This window comes from Carassius gibelio, chromosome B14 (genome assembly GCF_023724105.1).
Source record: "Carassius gibelio isolate Cgi1373 ecotype wild population from Czech Republic chromosome B14, carGib1.2-hapl.c, whole genome shotgun sequence".
Lineage (NCBI taxonomy): Eukaryota > Metazoa > Chordata > Actinopteri > Cypriniformes > Cyprinidae > Carassius > Carassius gibelio.
Window position 1 is genome coordinate 9333537 of NC_068409.1, and position 18878 is coordinate 9352414.

The window sequence follows — 18878 nt, forward strand, 5'->3', positions numbered from 1 at the left end:
TTAGAATTACAAACTATGGACGGGTGCTTTTCAGAAATAGAAAGTTACATTTCCTTATGAGAAATTAGATATGAATTCGTTGATTTACTGTCTCGTTTATTTCAGAGCGATTACTCGCGCCCGGTAGCTTGCGAGTTAAACTCGTCTCCACTGTGATTATGCTCCGTGCTTCAAGTCGCCGTCCGCCAATACGATTTCACCCCCCCCCCCATCACCTCCCTCTCTCGTCTCACACACTCCTCAAAGCGTCTAACCCACTGGAAAATCAAAGCGCTCGCACCTCCTGCTCACACACTGTCTGAGCTGCGCGCAAAGAGGGACACAATCCAAGAGGCTTCAAGTTTGCTGCGAATTTCAATCTCTGTTGTAAATCAACACATGCACTTTTTCAATTATTTTTATTCCACTTTGGATAAGAATGTAAGTGTGTTTTGTGTACCTAAATTGTTTTCCAAAAACTTTGAATCTTTCACATCTGAACATGAGTCTTCTCTGCCAAAGCAGCTAAAAAGATCAGATTTTTCTGAAGATGGACTGGAGGCTTCACAGGAGGCGATGGACGTTGACAGGGCAGGTTGTGTGTCTACTCCTGTGTGCGTGCGCACTGGACCGGGTTTTGGCGCAGATTCGCTATTCAGTTCCCGAGGAGTTGGAGCACGGGGCTTTCGTTGGAAATATCGCAGAGGACTTGGGCTTGGACGTGGCCAAATTGTCCTCACGGAGATTCCGGATTGTATCCGGGGCTAGAAAACAATATTTAGAAGTGAATTTGGAGAACGGAATTCTGTTTGTGAACGAGAAGATCGACCGCGAGGAGCTGTGTGAACAAAGTCCCGTTTGTTTCTTACACTTGCAGGTGGTCATCGAGAACCCTTTGGAACTGTATCGGGTAGAAGTGGAGATCTTGGACGTGAATGATAACGCTCCCAGTTTCCCGTGGAGCGAGTTTAATCTGGAGATCACAGAGTCTGCTGCGCCGGGCTCCCGGTTCCCACTGGAGAGCGCGCAGGACCTGGATGTGGGCTCGAACTCTCTCCGCTCGTACTTGCTGAGCGCCAATCAACATTTTGTGCTAGACATTCAGACGCGTAACGACGGCAGCAAGTTTGCAGAACTCGTTCTGCAGTCGCCGTTGGACCGAGAGCAGCAGAAGACACATGAGATGGTGCTCACGGCCGTGGACGGTGGTTCCCCGTTGCGCTCGGGCACGGCACAGATCACGGTAACTGTGCTGGACGCGAATGACAACGTGCCGGTGTTCGACCGCTCCGTATACCGGGTCAGCTTGGTGGAGAACGCGCCTAGAGGCACGCTCGTGCTCAAACTGAACGCCACGGACCTGGATGAAGGCGCAAACGGCGAGATCACCTATTCGTTCAGCGGGCACGCACCTCTGAAGGTGCGCGAGCTGTTCAGCGTGGATTCTCACACGGGTGAGATCCGGGTGAAGGGAATCGTGGACTACGAGAGGGCCAGCGTGTACGAGCTCTACGTGCAGGCGAAAGACAAGGGTCCCTCAGCCGTGGCCGTGCATTGCAAAGTGCTGGTCGATATTCTGGACGTGAACGACAACGCGCCCGAGGTCATATTAACCTCTGTGTCAACACCTGTTCAGGAGGACGCGCCTCCGGGAACGGTGATAGCTGTGATCAGTGTAATGGACCGCGACTCCGGAGAGAATGGAGCTGTGGATTGCCAGATCCCCGGAAATGTGCCGTTCCAGCTGCATTCCTCTTTTAAAAACTATTACACACTCGTGACCAGCGAGTTTCTCGACAGAGAGTCTGTCTCGGAGTACAACATCACCCTCACGGCGCGAGATCTGGGCTCGCCTCCCCTGTCCACCAAGAAGACGATTCTGGTTCAAGTGTCTGACATTAACGACAACCCGCCGCGCTTCATTCAGCCCTCGTACACTGTATATGTGACTGAGAATAACGCCCCGGGCGCTTCCATTTGCTCGGTGACCGCATTCGATCCGGACTCTAATCAGAACGCGTATTTGTCCTACTCCATCCTTGACGGTCAGATCCAGGGCATGCCGGTGTCCACTTATGTCTCCATCAATTCTGATAACGGAAACACCTACGCACTGCGCTCTTTCGATTACGAGCAGCTCCGGAACTTTCAGATTCGCGTCCAGGCGCAGGACGCCGGTTTCCCTCCGCTCAGCAGCAACGTGACCGTCAACGTGTTCATTTTGGATCAGAATGACAACGCGCCTGTCATCCTGTCCCCGCTGCCCAGAAACGGCTCTGTTGCTACTGAAATGGTGCCCAGGTCGGTGGACGCTGGGTACCTTGTGGCTAAAATCACAGCGCTCGACGCGGACGCGGGGCAAAACTCTCGCCTGTCATATCAGATGCTGCAAGCGACGGATCCCGGGCTGTTCAGCGTGGCTCTATACACCGGAGAGATCAGGACGATCCGTCGCTTTGTAGACAAAGATGCCATCAGGCAAAGACTCGTCATACTTGTCAAGGACAACGGGCAGCCGCCGCTCTCGGCCACCGTGTCCATCATTCTGTCGGTGGTGGACTCTATGCCGGAGTCGCTGTCCGACTTCGGTGACCTCTCGCTCAGCCCCCAGCCCCCGTCTAACCTCGCGCTCTATTTAATCGTGTCACTGAGCACCGTCTCGCTCATCTTCCTCGTGGCCATCATCGTCCTGGCGGCCGTGAAGTGCTACAAAGACCGCGACTCCCTCGGCGGTTACGCGCTCTCCTCGCTCGGTGCCGCTTGCTGCAGCTTTGAAACGGAGCCGCCCGCCGAGGTGTTCAAAAAGTCTAATCTCAACCTGCAGATCTCCACCGGCGCCAAAGTGCCCACGAACTGCGTGGAGGTAAACAGCAATCCTGGAAATCTCTCTCAAGCTTACTGCTACAAAGTGTGTTTGACGCCCGAATCTGCAAAGAGCGACTTTATGTTTCTCAAGCCTTGCAGTCCCGGCACACCGAGAAATAACGCAGCGAGAGGAGCGGATAACCTGGCGCTGAGCTCACAGAGCCGCTGCTCTTCCGTGAACAACGGAGCGACTACACCGAACGAGGTAAAACTGCATTCACCCTCTTTCGTAAACACTTGCTTCATTCAGTTGGTCAGGCGATCTTTATGTTTGAGTCACTTTGGTGAAGGGTATCACTTGTGCACATAAGTGTGAAATATGTGTTTGAACAAAATGATTTGGCTATCGATTATCAATAAATACACAAAAGCAAAACTACAGGGCGCTAATTGTTTGACAATAAATATTTAATACCTCTCAGTCAATCAGTGACCTTGATTGAGAGTGAACTTGCGCCTCTAGACAGCCGCATCTACCAGAGAAACCGAGGACAACGTGCGTCTTTTATTACTGTCTCAAGTTCTTCTGTTTATGTGCGCATTCTATCCCCCTCTCTATTTCTATATATATATATTTAAAATGTTGCAAAACAAAACATTAAATGTTTTTATGCTTCTGTGTTGTTAATGTGGTCAGCTTAATATATCAACGTGGTCTGTCTCTAACCTTCTAACCAGAAGCTTTTCAGTTTGCTATTGCATTTAGGCACAGACACTCTTTGTCAACTGTATATCAAGGGCGCGCACACACATACACAAGCTAATTATCCAGTACACAATGGCACAAGGACGCGGACTGGTTTCTTCCATAATGGGGCTGGGGAAATGAAAGCATTAGGGAGCGAGCAGGAGCCGATGGAGACGTGTCGCGCCTGTAGATTCTGCCACTTTGCCCTCATAGAACGAGGGAGAAACTGTGTGTGTGTGTGTGTGTGTTTGTGCGCGCGCGTGTTCTGTTAACATCCACTAGGTGGAAACGTCAGGCTGTAAAATGTAAACGTGCTCACTTTGGTTATCATTCAGTTGTCAGGGTGACCTGTTGGAGAGCCAGGTGTGACCTTGCCTTGGGTCAGTGAACTTCTTACCGCCGCTGAAGAATAAACTCGTCCACTGAGGGAACTGCGAACTGTAATGTTCAAAGAATCTGACGCCCTTAGGTCTCATATAGAATAGATGTGAAGTCCTCTTTTATACCCCTGATTTTCCTCACTGGCCAACACATTTTGGACAAATTCTGCCCTTAAGGGTATACAAAACCTCAAACAAATGTACAACTTTTGCGTGCAGTCAGGGCTACTTACAGGATCTCTTCTGGGAATATATTAAAACTGGAAATCTTTTGCATAAATTCAGCAGAGCTGTAGCGGAAAATGCAAACGCAAGAGAGTTCTAAAATAAAACGAGAAATTAAATTAAACTGAATTCATCGGACAGTTAAATGGGTTTTCGAAATTAATTTCCTGCCCGCCGCGGTTTCCTTTGAAGATTAAAATCGTGTGTCGGTGTTCTAATTATCTACAGAATGTATTTTGAAGAACGGTTCTAATAATAAGCTTACATGGTGCTCTTCTTATAAAAGTCTCCAAGCGAATTAATAGAGCGTGGAATCCCTACTTTCTCTCCCTTTGACATGGAATAAATAACACCCCCATTCTCCTCCTCCTCCTCCTCCTCCTCCTCCTCCTCCACCCCCGCAGCATCTTTGAGGATGAAAGAGAAGACACTGACACTAGTCATTGCTCAAGGCACCACAGCTACCAAAGAAATGATGTGCGATCCACACTTTTGGCCACAGGGAGGCGTACAAGATTACTTTCATGCCTGAGGATGTCTCTAGCATTCTGTTACTCTTAAAACTTTCGAAAAAGATCGAAAAGATAAATAAACATTTATCCTACATATGTGTTATAATCAGTTATTTTTTATTGTAATTATTTAATTATTATTGTTCTGTGTTGCAGTTGAAACAAGCAAACACTGACTGGGCCCTCACCAAAAATCAAACTTCCTCTCTGAAAAGGTAAAGCACATTGTACATTGTTTCTGTAGCTCGAACAGAAGCACATGGTGCTAACAGTGCTATGGTCTTGTGTTGAATTCCAGGGATTGCTAGTCATATGCATAAATGTAAATGCTAGAAGTCAAAACCTTAAAAAAAAAACAAAAAAAAAAAACAAGTGTATTAATAGTACCTAGTTCCTTTTTAATGACAAAACCTGGCAGACAATGATCTTTCATGCATGAAATCTGGAGTATCAAAATATATCCTTACATTGTCTCAGATTGGCCTAATTTCCCATCATCTGTTTGCAGTTGCAACTCTATAAACATGGATGGCACTCTGATGCGTAAAGCCATGCAGGCCGAACCAGAGAATTATGTGGGTCAAATGGCTGCCGGACAGTACTGGACCTGGGGAACCCGCTCGAGAGGTACAACTATACTTTATGTCCCATTATTTGATACTGCTTATTTGATTTTATCAATATAATCAAATTATTATTAGTAATTATAATATATATATATATATATATATATATATATATATATATATATAAATTATCTGACATATTTCTAAGTGAAACAGGATAATCAACAAAGAAAAAGTGTTGGTTCATTTTATCAGCCTGTTAAAAAGATTGAAATTATAGATGTAAAAAAAAAACATGGGTGTTATTAGGCACTACTACAGAAAATTACAGATTTTTAATATGTGATTAATGTTCAGATTCAAGGTCCAGACTTTGAATGTCTTTTATTTCTGTGCAATAGTGAAACATATATTAATTTGGCCTAGTTCAATTTGTTGGTAAATAAGACATTACTTGAAGAGATTCATCTCCGAATGTGTTTCAGTTTCAGTCAATAGTTTCAAATTCTGAAGATTTAAAAATATATATTTTCAAAGTAGACTTTTATGCTCAGTAAAGCTGCAAATATTTGATCATAAATACAGTAAAACAGTAATATTTTTATATTGTATAACAATTTAAATAGCTCTTTTCTTTTGAATATATTTTAAAACGTATTTTATTCCTGTGATGCAAAGCTGAATTTTCAGCATCATTACTTCAGTGTCACATGATCCTTCAGAAATCATTCTAATATGCTGATTTGCTGCTCAAAAAAATTTCTGATTATTATTAATGTTGAAAACAGTTGTGCTGCTTAATATTTCTTTAGTAGCCAGAGACCATTCAAATGTTTTGAGTATAAACATAATTAATAATAAAAATACTTTCATTTAGCAAAAACAAATTAAGCTGAACAAGAGTGACGGTAAAGAAATTTACAATGTATAATATTGTAAAAGATTTATATTCAAACAAATGCTGTTCTTTTGAACTTTCTCTTCATCAAAGAATCCTGGAAAAAGTGTAATGATGCAGAAAATGCAGTTTTGCGTCACAGAAATAAATAACATTTTGAAATATATTGCAATACGAAATAGTAATTTTAAATTGTAGAAATATTTCAAAATATAAAGTATATAATTTTTACTGTATTCTTGATCAGATAAATGCATCTTTGGTGAGCACAATTATTTTAAACATTAAACATTTTTAATTATTTAATCTAAAGAACTTCTACTCTTTCTCTCCCTCTCTTTTTAACCCTTTCAGAGTACCGGATGCATTCTCCAGCCGGTAGTGTTTCTCAGAGGGCCTGGACTCCTCACTACACGCCCCAACACAACCCCACCCACCACCTGCAGCAGCAGCAGCCCACAGCACAGGTCCACTCACACCCCCCGCCGGACTACCAGCACAACGTCTACATCCCCGGCACACCGTCCGGCTTCTGCACCCTGCGGCCCAGCTACCGCAGTGAGCTCGATGTCCACAACTCATTCTCCACCTTCGGCAAGAAGCGTAGGTTCATCTCTCCTAGCAGCTACGACCCGCATGACGACACGGGGGCAGAGGTCATCAACAATGACTTATATAATGAATGAAATAAGACAAAAGGACCTATGTTGTGATGATGAACAAAAAGAGTGACTTATTACCAAAGCATAGCACTCATTATGTAGTCTCAGCCTCAGATGGCCCGTCATAGTCCATTCATTGACCATCTGATGCATATTGCACATACAATGCAACTGCAAAACTGGATTTGCCATATTTTGCCTGGATCGTGGCTTCAAATCTTTGAAAGTTATTCAGGAGCAGAACTGTTTTCTCTCGGTGAACTTGTTTAGCAGGACAGAAATTCTTATCACAAAGTCTGAAAATGCCTCACCTTTTTATTTTTTATTTTTTTTCTGATTTAACAGTTTTGCAGAGATTATAGAGTGTAACAGTGCTTGACCACTTCCTCAGTGGATTTGGTTCCAGAAGTATTTTTCCCATTAGGATAAAAAAGAAAAGAAAAAGAAAAAGAGTCTTCATTAAAAAGTTTTAAGCCATAAACTAACCAACCAGTTATGAATTTAATCACAACATTACAAACTTAGATTAGGAGCCAAAAACTATTTAAAGATTGAAAAAAGAAATAATAATAATGTACTTTATGAACTTTAATGAAGGTATATGAACAAAAAAAAAAATCAATAAAGTGTTTGGAATTACATAATAAAAATAAAATTGACAGAAAATCATAAAACTATTAATCTAATGTTAAATTACATTTAATTAAATTTAAAGATTTCTCTGCATAATCATGGGTTTTTCACGTGGAATTATGATGTTAAACACAAATACTTGAAAAAATGCAAACTAATAGCTTCAACAAAACCATTTAACATCAATTAACAAGCCTGTCATTCACAATAGGTCTGTCTTTGAAGATTTATCAGTGATTGTTATTTTCCCCTGGGGAGATAATGAATGGAGCTTTTACTTCTGGAACCAACTGTTGCACTCTATTTTTAATATAAAACCATGACTAAATGGCATGTAAAAAAAAGCAACAACAACAACAACAAAAAAAGAACAAGTGTTTATTTGCTTTAAATGTGAATCAGGCAGAATGAGCAGCAAACCTACTTTATGCTGCAAGTCTGAGACTACTTGACACGTGACAGGCCTTGATGACCTTTATGATGTCACAGTGCCGCTATGCTGTGATGGGTCTGTCTGTCACCTCTCACACTCACTCAAACATGCACTTTCACTCATATACAGTAGTGTGTGTTTGTGGTACATCATTGTGGCCTGCTCATAGGACATACTGTCTGTCCTGTCATTGGAGCCTATTGTACTTAACTACTGAGGTTCTGTTCCTTTGGATAGGAGTGAGGCAAGTTTTTTATGATCCCAGTGAAGCTGAGAAAATCGCTGGTCCTGTTATATCATATCTATTATATCACCATAATCTGTACTATTATTATTTGTAACTGCATCTGCTTGGTTAGTTTGGCCACACTGGGCCTAAAGGTCAAAGGTCATTAACACTAGAGAAGCAGTGCGAGGCCAGGCCTGAGATTTAATACAGTCCTGAATATCATTATTATTTTTATATTTTACTACTGTTCTTACTTTGACAATCATTTCAGCCAAAATGTGATTATTACCCGTCTTTTGCACACCATGTGAGCATATAAATCAATACAGTGGTCATGATGAGACTGAATTATGGGCTAGGAGAAGGTGGATGCTCATCGATTCAATATGATTACTCATGTAGGAATGACTGGATCCGCACTTAAGAGACACATTACTGCCTCATACAAGAGAACAGGATGTGAGTCCATTCATTCCAAATATGTACATACAAATATGAAAATTAAATATTTTTTTTTCTGAAATAAAACTGCAGTGCTGTGATTAATATTTTTACAGGTCATAAGGATAATAAAATGTTACAAGCCAATTGCTTAATGAATACTGAGCAATAAACACTGTATACTGCTTACTTGTAAAAACAGTAAGACATGCAGTTTGTATCAATGAATGTTTCAAACGGTAAGTATTATTATTATTTTTTCACTTTCACAGGAGTGGCATCCAGTTATATCAGAAATTTATTGTTTTGCCTTTTAATTCAGTATTTTTGCAGTTTAGTTTCAGTTTTATTCAGTTTTTCTTGTATTCAGCCTTTTCAGTTGTGGGTAAAAGAAGTTCTCTGGTCAATGCTACTTCAACAGTCTTTCGTGTTTCATTTTTTAAGGCATACAACATAAATTTTGCACAGTCATATTCTCAGGTGTGAATTTTGAAACCATTTTGTGCTCTAAAAATAAAAGCAGCTTCTGTTTTTTAAAGTAACAAAAGTGCTTCAAAATGCATTTACAAAGTACATTGTGCATTTGTTGCAGAATAAAAAACAAATACGTGAAAGTAATATTTACCACTAAATAAAAATAAATAAATAAATACAATGCTGCATGGTTCAAAATGCAAAATGTCTTGCAGGTTTAAGGACTAGAAATTGAACAGCTCTATTGTCTTAATTAATTCTCATCAGCTCTTATCTTTACATAGTCGCTTGAAAAGACATTTCTCGGCACAAAGAAAATAAAATGACTCAGGCCACTCTCTCTCATGCACCGAATAAACATTGCAAATGCTAACATATGCTAATCAGCTTTCTTATATTCCCTTTTAACTCCCACAGAGAATATACTTGGTTCATTAACTAAACAAACACAAAACTCCATCGTCTAAATATCATTTTAATTAAGGACGGGAAAACAGACGGGCCCGTGGGGGGAATTGGGCTCCCCCTGAAAATGCCACACCTGAATGCAATCTCCCCCGCGCCCTTTCCATTTTTAATTTCCCCGGGAAATGAGTTCAGAATGTCAATAGATGAGTATCGCCCAGTTGAGAGGGGTAATTAGGTTGTCCTTTCAGATTACAAACGTTAATGAAGAAACGGTCTCCATGGTGCTAACACACTTCTCTAAATCGAAGTTCGTCTCTCTGAGGGCCCGTGAACCGGAGGTGAGGAGATGAGCAATTTAGACATGTCCCTCTCTAGACTACAGATCAGGAATTAGAGCTCCGCTTTTACCTCACAGAGACACATTCAAGCAATGACACCCTTTCGAGAAGAAGGAACAATCTGCCCACAGAAAACTTCAAAACTTCGCTCATGAATATTAATTAGGTGACTAAACCGTGTTCCTCGCTGACTGGCTGAAAGACAGAATGTGCTAAGTAGCTATAGTTGCTCATATATGTTAATTATTTTATTAATGTTTATTATTCTTTTGTTATGTGTAAGAAAAAAAATCTTAATAACTGTATGTTGAAGCTGTAATTAAATCTAAGTAATAAGTCATTTTATTGGTCATTACTGTGAAGTTCCTTGCATTAAAGGTTCAAACACAACTGAACTATAAAGATGAAATGGTAATTTTGAATGTCTGTATTTGTGATGTACACTGTTTAGGACTTCACCTTTGACATTTAGTAAGTAAGTGCATCTCCAGTTTGACCTTGTCTTTGTCCTAGCCAGGATGTGTTAGCTCTAGCTGTTTCTATGACAACACCAGTCCAAACTCTCTCTCTTTGTTCCATCCTGTCTGGTTCTAAACCAGGAGCAGAGCTGCTCTGTCTGATATTATGACATCATAGTCTGCCAGCACCCATGCTGTTGGGTTGCATTATGAAGTTAAATGGACAGTGATGAGTTTTACTCCCCCCATAAATTTAGGTTTTGTAGATTAGTATTTATTCTGGCTTGTCATAATTCCATTAATCTAAGATGTTTCACTCTCTTATATCTTTGCCTATGAGACATGGAGCTGTCCAGTGATAATATTTGTCTTTTTGCATATGCAAATGAACAGATAATTATAATATTAATTATTGAATATCATATATGTGCATATGAACTACAATATACGTATGCATTTTGGTAAATATAAATACAAATAGAGTGGGGTCAGAATAGCTGCATTTCTAAGTAGTTGTCTCCGTATTAGCCATAAATCAGTTCCTTATATTTTATTTATTGCTACTTTAACTTTAAACTTATCAGGAAATATATGATCATATACATTATTAGAAAAAATATAACAGTATTTTATATTTAATATAATTAAAAATTAGTTTATTTTTGAACCACAAAAATATGATGACTTTCATGTTGAATGTCGACTTGTACTCTTCAGAGGTGGCAATGGGGTCATTCAGAGTGACAGCTGCTGCTGATGTTACCTGATTTCATTACATTTTAATGTCTGAAGTTGTTGACAAAAAGTGTGGATAACTTACAACTTTAAAGCCTCATGAAACACCATGTGTCCTTAAAAATAACCTTGTTTTGATATGAGATATTATTAAGTGTTGCTTTTGATCAAACGAAGTATTTTTAATAATAATAACAATTTATTAACCATTTTATAGCATATAAATGATCAAACTCTTCACTGTGGACACACTGTTTTAGATAAAATGAGAAGACTATTTGATTTAGTAATTATAACATTAAACTGAAGGGGCATAATTGTGTTAAATACATTCTATTATTAATTCCTCATAACACTTACAATTGAAAATATTTCAAAATATAAAAGCAGTTACAAATTTCTGGACATGTGTTGTCCCATGTCACAAGAATCAGTCTTATAAAACACCACTAGAGGTCGCCTGCACCACATCTCTACAAGCTTACAGTAAGAAGCAGTGCAGATGCAACATTGCAGAAATTACAGTTGCTGGGACATTTTATTCACAAGATTTCAGTCTTTCAGTACACACTCATCATGAACGTTAATTTTAGAGTAATTACTTTCAGAGAATTCACTTTAAATTAAAATACAATGACAAGTTACAGTGACATTATTATTATTATTATTATTATTATTGTTATTATTAATAATAATGTCTATTTGCAGAGGGAAACTGAATTGCCAAAGAAAAAATTATTATTACAATAATTTAATTCCCGTGCAGATCTCTGGTCCATTGATCTTAAAATCTTCAAGGAAGCAAAAATTCATCTGACTGGCATCCAGTCCTAGAAGAAAGAGAAAAGAAGACATGTTGAAACAGCCACAGTTCACAGAAAGAGAGGAGAGTAAAAATATATTTTGTCAGGCACTGTACTTAGCAGAAGTTAATTTAGCAGCTGCAGGCATGTGAGATTCTGCAGCTGAAATGATGTTGCTCTATTTTGCAAAATAATAATAATAATAATAATAATAATAATAATAATAATAATAATAATAATAATAATAAGTATTTTGTGTATTTCAGATTAAATTAAATTAATCATCTATTAAAACCAGAACATTTTTATACAGACATGCACTGATGGATAAGAAATGTAAAAAAATGAATCACTGTAAAATCATTTACTAGTCTGTGCTGAGCCTTTGTTACATGAAATCTGATGTAACTGTTATTCTGTAGCATCCCTGTCAAATAATATAATTAATAACAATAATAATACTAATAATAATTAGTGCTGTCAAATGATTAATCATGATTAATCACATACCAAAAAAGTTTTGTTTAAATAATATATGTATATGTATATGTACCGTATTTATTATGAATATAACACACACATGTAGTATATATTTTGAAATATTTTTGTATATACATTTATATATTTATATTCTTAGATTTTATATTATATATAAATATAATTAATATAAACAACATATTTTTCTTAAATATATACATGCATGTGTTTGTATTTATATATACATTATTAATGTACACAGTATACACACATACATTATGTCAACAAAAAAAAATATTTTGGATGTTATTAATCGTGATTAAACATTTAACAGCACTACTACTACTACTATACTACTACTACTACTACTACTAATAATAATAATAATAATAATACCTAAAAACATAATAATAATAATAATAATAATAATAATAATAATAATAATAATAACAGATGCCAAGTATGCAAAGCATTTCATAACATTTTATCCAGTGTCACCATAATGAAATTGAGAAAGGGAGAATAAAGAGAAGCATACAGGCTACAAACACACACACACACACACACAGAGGGAGAGACACAGAGAAGTTGACTGATCTATGTTTAAAACAGACAAATGGCTTAGATATTTTTCGATGATGAACAATATAAAACAATTAAACGATTTGCAAGATCATGTCTTGTTTATTATTTTATTCCAGTGAATATTCATTTCTTGTTTCTGTCTCAGCGCGTCGCTGTTGGCCAGTAAATGACACACGGGTTTCATTAAATAGGACGCTGTCATTTACCAGAAACACGGTGGTCCTGGGAACAGCATCTTTTTCACCAGGAGCGTTTTTAAATCATTACAGGGATATTTTTTACAAGGCAGACTGAACAAGGGATATTTTAAGGAGCAACACGAGTAGTAGCTCCATCTGACTGATAATAGATTTAGTAATTTTGTGTCTTCTGCTGGAACTGATGATGAAGACCGTTGGACGGTGGGTTCCGTTTTTCTTTGTACTTTGGGCATCATGGGAGACGGCTTTGTCTGTCACGCGTTATTCCATACCGGAGGAGATGGAGCGCGGGTCCGTCGTTGCAAATCTAGCCACTGATTTAGGGCTGGATGTTAGTGGACTAGCACAGCGAGAGGTAAAACTTGATATTTTCCATAACAACAAATATCTTGATATTAATAAAAGAACTGGCGAGCTATTTATTGTTAATAATATTGATAGGGAAACTCTGTGTCCTACGAAAACCACCACATGTTTTCTAAAATTAGACCTGATAATCGAAAGCCCATTGCGTATTTTCAATATTGAATTGGGCATCACAGACATTAACGATAATGCTCCTCATTTCCGGCGAGATAAGATTGAATTGGATATCTCAGAGTCCGCAACACCGGGGGAAAGATTTTCTTTGCCCAATGCCTTTGATCCAGACGTTGGTGCCAATACAGTCAATACCTATAAATTAAGTGAAAGTGAACATTTCACTGTTGATATACATTCTGGTAGTGACGGTACAAAATATGTCGATTTGGTTCTTATGAAGGCTTTAGATAGGGAAGAGATGGCTGTTCATAATCTGATACTCACTGCCATCGATGGCGGAGTCCCTGCGCGCTCTGGCACAGCTAGTATTATTGTGCGCGTGCAAGATACAAATGACAACGCCCCTCAGTTTGATCAAGCTGTTTATTCTCTGAATATGAGCGAAAACTCTCCAGCCGGCACTGTTGTTGTTAAATTAAACGCTACTGATGCTGATGAAGGCCCAAACGCTGACCTTACATATTCATTTACGCTTTATACTTCTGAGAAAACGCAGGAGATGTTCTCGCTGAATTCAAAAACTGGCGAAATTGCAGTTAAGGGCACCATTGATTATGAAGATATGAAAATATTTGAGATGTTTCTTGAGGCTAAAGACAATGGCCCCGTTCAACTCTCCGGTCAATGCAGAGTGACTGTGTATGTTAAGGATATGAACGATAACTATCCAGAGATAACCATAAAATCTCTTAAGAATACAGTGGATGAAAACATCCCAGTCGGCTCTGTTATAGCTCTGGTGGGTGTCAGTGACAGAGACACGGGAGATAACGGTAGGGTCAATCTGACAATGAACAAATCCTTACCATTTGTTTTAAACCAAACCTCTGATTACCTCTATGAGTTATTGGTGTCAGAACCGTTAGATCGTGAAATTGTCCCAGAATATGAGATCATGTTGGTTGTGACGGATAAAGGGAATCCTCCCTTATCTGATAATGAAACTATAACGGTCCATTTGCTAGATGTCAATGATAACGCACCGCGGTTCCCGCAGACCTTCTACACGATACCTGTTATGGAGAATAACGCACCTGGAGCTTTACTGAGCTCTTTAACTGCTATAGACCCAGATCTCCATGAAAATCAGTATCTAGTTTACTTTATCATAGAGAAGGAAATAGTGAACACCTCCATGTCCATGCTGTTCTCCATTAACCCAGAGAACGGCAATCTTTACGCGCTAAAGACGTTTGACTATGAGATAGAGAAAGAGTTTCTTTTCCACATCGAGGCCAGAGACTCTGGTGTTCCTCCGCTCAGCAGTAACGTGACCGTTCACATTATTATCATGGATCAGAACGACAACACGCCGCTTATAGTGTCTCCATGGCGCGCGCACGGCTCGGTGGTGGAGGAAAAGATCCCGAGATCCACCGATAAAGGGACTCTGATAGCCAAAGTCATCGCCATAGACTCTGATTCAGTGCACAACTCTCGAATCACGTACCAGTTTCTCCACAACACTGACGCCACATTATTCAGCTTGGATCAATATAACGGAGAGATCCGGACCATGAGGATGTTCAGTTACAGAGACTCGCGCCACCAGCAGCTGGTTGTGATCGCCAAGGACAACGGAGAGCCCGCGCTCTCTGCTACAGTCACCATCAAACTGTCCACGGTGGAGACCGCCCTTAACACCCGATTCGAACGTTATCACTCGATTGAATGGGGCGTTATCAGCAGTTATCAGCCCATAGAAATGGGCCAGGAGGGGCCTCCTGTGCCTACTAGTAGGCTCAGAAGGCCGTGATCATCCATCCAAATGGTTGATCACCCACAAATATACAAGAGAAGACTCCAGATCCAATCCCAGAATTCCTGCTCACCGGTAATCGGAAGTCTACTGGACGAATGCGGGAACGTTGCGATATTTCCTGCTTAATATTTTCAGGTAAGACTATTAAAATTATAAAACTGAGCATTTAAACTGTAATGGAAAACAATACATACACTCGTATTGCGTGTCATGATTGTTGACATGAGATAACCATATAGTGAAACGTTATCGCTAACGTTAGGCCATATTACGTTATTAGCATGTCGTTACGTTAACGTTGCATGCTTTATGTGAGCATTAACGTTGCTGTATTTACTTCTGAAGCTAACGGGAGAATTTAGTTTCTAGTTAAACGCAAAGTTAAACTGTAAACATTTAAAAACTTTTTACACTCTTACAGGCTTATTGCATATTGTGTATGCTCGATAACTCCTCACTGAAGCCAGATCATAGGACTAATGTAACCCATATCGACTTGAGAGAAATATTAAACACAAGACGTATTTTAAGGCTGTTTGGAAACCTTGGCATCTTGACTAGAGTGTAAAATAAAGTTCTGTGGGTTTGAACAAAGTTTGGCTGGATTTGATCCTATATCAGGAAGCTTTGGATCTGTCTTTCTATCTATATACCTTCTCAAAAATATAAAGGGAATACTTAACAACACAATATAACCCACAAGTGTTCCCTTTATTTTTTTGAGCAGTTTATCTATATAGCTAGCTAGGTGTGTATCTATCTATTTATATAATCTATCTTTAGATATAGATCTAGCTCGATGTCTATTTATCTATCTATCTATCTATCTATCTATCTTGCAATCTATATATCTAGTTATCTAGCTAGCTGGATCTATCTAACTATCGCACCAAATATCCCTCATCTGACTGCATCCCATTTTCACTCATGTGTTTCTGTCTTTTAGGCTGTGATAAGAAGTACGGTACGGGTTGCACTTTGCTTTATGTAATAATTGTCAAATATTTTGATTTCAGATATGGGAAAAGCACTTAAGATGAGCACACGTTTCAGGAACGTTAAAATTAAGTTGGTGAGGAGGTCTATGGTGGGCCCTGCAAGTTTTCTTACCTCAGTCAAGGTCTTCCTCAGCCCAGCTACAAACAGAGCTACCCTTCAGACGCTTCTATTACATCTCAACCTGCTGAACCTGATGATGCGACACCAAGCTGTTCTGAGAGCGCATACAGTAAGGCAAAGAAGAGAGAGCTTCATGCCTGGGATGCAGTCAAGGATGAGATGCTTAAGGTGACGTTTGAATGTTCAGCACAGATCACTACCCAGTGTGCTGTCTGCTGAGAACATGCTGATTATAGGTGCATTGAGTGCAGCTCCACTGCAGTGTTCTGTGAGGTTTGCCTGAAGAGGATTCACAGAAATTTACTGCATCTTCCTGAAAAGTGGAATGTAAGAACAATAGCATACAGTCTTACATTGCTATTGCTATACTTGCATACAGACAGCAAACTCACAGTAATGTCAACAGATTCATTAGATACTTCAAATTGTTTTGGCACTATGCAGTATCAACTGTTAGTGTCACAAGTTTGTTGTTTTAAAAACATTAGAGCTATCCATCTTTCTTACAGAGTGTTTACTATGAGCCATCCTCCCTGGGGTTATTCCTATATTTACCTGAAGCCCATGGCACCCATGCTGTTTACACAAAGGACATGAAGATCATTGTCAGCACAGGTTTGTCATTTTACCTGATACAAAATCTTAATGTATTTAATTTTATTGACAGGTTAAGGAATTCAATCCTATTACATGTGGAGTAATGATTTCCTTTAAGGAATTAATCAAATTTGTGATGCAATAAAAAAAAAAAAGTCATGATAGTTATAGTTTATATACTATCATGATAGGTAAAAATGTATAGCCTGAATCCACCGTAAGTCGCTTTGGATAAAAGCGTCTGCTAAATGCATACATTTAATTTAATTTATACTGATATGGTAGTCTCTATAGTACTACTAGGTTATGTTTTTATGTTATTTTCCTCTTTATATTTGGCAGGACGGTTCTGCACCGTTACAGTCAACATGTGTGCGTGTGAACCAGAAACCTGTACTCTGCTAAGATATGGGCTCTGATTAGACAGCCTTCTCCATCCCTCTGCTAGAGCTTTCTGTTTCTCTGTCACTGGAGTGTCAGGTTTCTGTTGAGGGTTTTTCGCAACACCCCATATCCCATTTTAGGCATCACCACTTCCGACAAAGAAGTTTGGTTGATATTTGCCCACAATTAAATGATGGCACCATATGCCCAGCATGTCCAAAGGTTGGTTATAATTCCAGCGTGGTTCTTGTTTGATTAAATTAATGGCATAGAAATAAAATCTGAATTAATATCAAACTTAAAAGTTAATTTGTGTTAGTATTGTAATAGAATAGTAATAGTATAAATGTATAAACCTGGTGCGGGTACAAAACCAGTGTTACTGTAAGTGTTTGTTTTCCAGGCGGATGGAGATATGATTGTCACATTGGATGCCAACTTTGGCCTTGTGAGGAATCAAAGCTCTGGGACAAGTGCAGTTGATCCATTACACGGAACCCGCGTGTTTGTTAATGAAAAGGATGTAGAGGAATACCTGCTATCACATCTTGACAGCTCAAAGCCTCGAGGTTAATCATTGTTGCAGAATTTCAATCGAGTCCATGAAATATTAATTAAACTTGTGAAAAAAGATCACTATTCCTCTCATAAATCTATGTTTTCCTTAAATATTTAGGACTGCAGTAAGCTGCTCTCATTCAAGGTATTATAATATTATATAATATAATTACTTTACTGCGTTACTTGTGCAGACATGTTGTTTTACTAGGTCTGATCTATTTTAAAGCTTAGGCACTGTATTTAAGCATACATATACACCACTAGTCTGTCTGTATGAGTACAAAATTAAAAAATAAACTGTCTATAATTGTTACTGTACAAGCACAGTAAAATATTTATATAAAAAATATTGCACTACTGTTATTTTGCATAGAATACATTGTTCAACAATATTTTTGCACACTCATCCAACTGCATTTATTACCACTGTTCTCACGTTCCTGCTCTTCATAATGTTTATATAATCCTTCATTGCTCTGTTCATAATGTACATACAATCCCTACATTGCATTCATATTTATATTCTGTATATACTCTGATCAATATTGTATATAGCAACTCCACTGTACATTCTGTATATCATAGCTTTACTTACTCAGCACTTTTATGTATATAAAACACTATATTCTTGCACTTCTGGTTAGATGCTAACTGCATTTCATTAGCTCTGTACTGTACTCTGCATAATGACAATAAAGTTGAATCTAATCTAATCTAAAAAAAAAAATTGTGTTTACCATAATGTAATATGTTATTTACTGTAATGTACAAATGTGTGGGAGGTGTTTTGTTTTTTGTGAGCTCACCATCAAAATCCCCTTCGACTGAGTTGAAATGAAAATAAATTATTGGATCTTGAATCCTCTGAAGCAACTATGAGTTTGTAAAAACATAAAATAAAAGGGAACATAGAGGTGTATTGA

At 38.7% G+C, this 18878-nt stretch overlaps 2 protein-coding genes across 3 annotated transcripts; both read left to right on the forward strand.

Moving 5' to 3' along the window:
• The first annotated feature begins 295 nt into the window (after positions 1-295).
• LOC127971012 (protocadherin beta-15-like) lies at positions 296-8598 on the forward strand. Its single transcript, XM_052573751.1, has 4 exons — positions 296-3049; positions 4806-4864; positions 5158-5276; positions 6468-8598. Exons 1-4 carry the CDS (start codon positions 530-532, stop codon positions 6797-6799), a joined length of 3030 nt encoding a protein of 1009 aa, XP_052429711.1. The 5' UTR covers positions 296-529; the 3' UTR covers positions 6800-8598.
• A 4405-nt stretch (positions 8599-13003) lies between these two features.
• Positions 13004-18828, forward strand: LOC127971234 (protocadherin alpha-C2-like). 2 transcript variants are annotated; one of them, XM_052574133.1, is made up of 5 exons: positions 13004-15429; positions 16311-16806; positions 16923-17028; positions 17353-17616; positions 17798-18828. In XM_052574133.1, the coding sequence occupies exon 1, from the start codon at positions 13171-13173 to the stop codon at positions 15286-15288; it is 2118 nt and encodes a 705-aa protein (XP_052430093.1). In that variant the 5' UTR covers positions 13004-13170; the 3' UTR covers positions 15289-15429; positions 16311-16806; positions 16923-17028; positions 17353-17616; positions 17798-18828. The 2 variants fall into 2 exon arrangements, with proteins under 2 accessions (XP_052430093.1, XP_052430092.1); XM_052574132.1 differs by having other exon boundaries at positions 16311-16740.
• Positions 18829-18878: the final 50 nt, after the last annotated feature.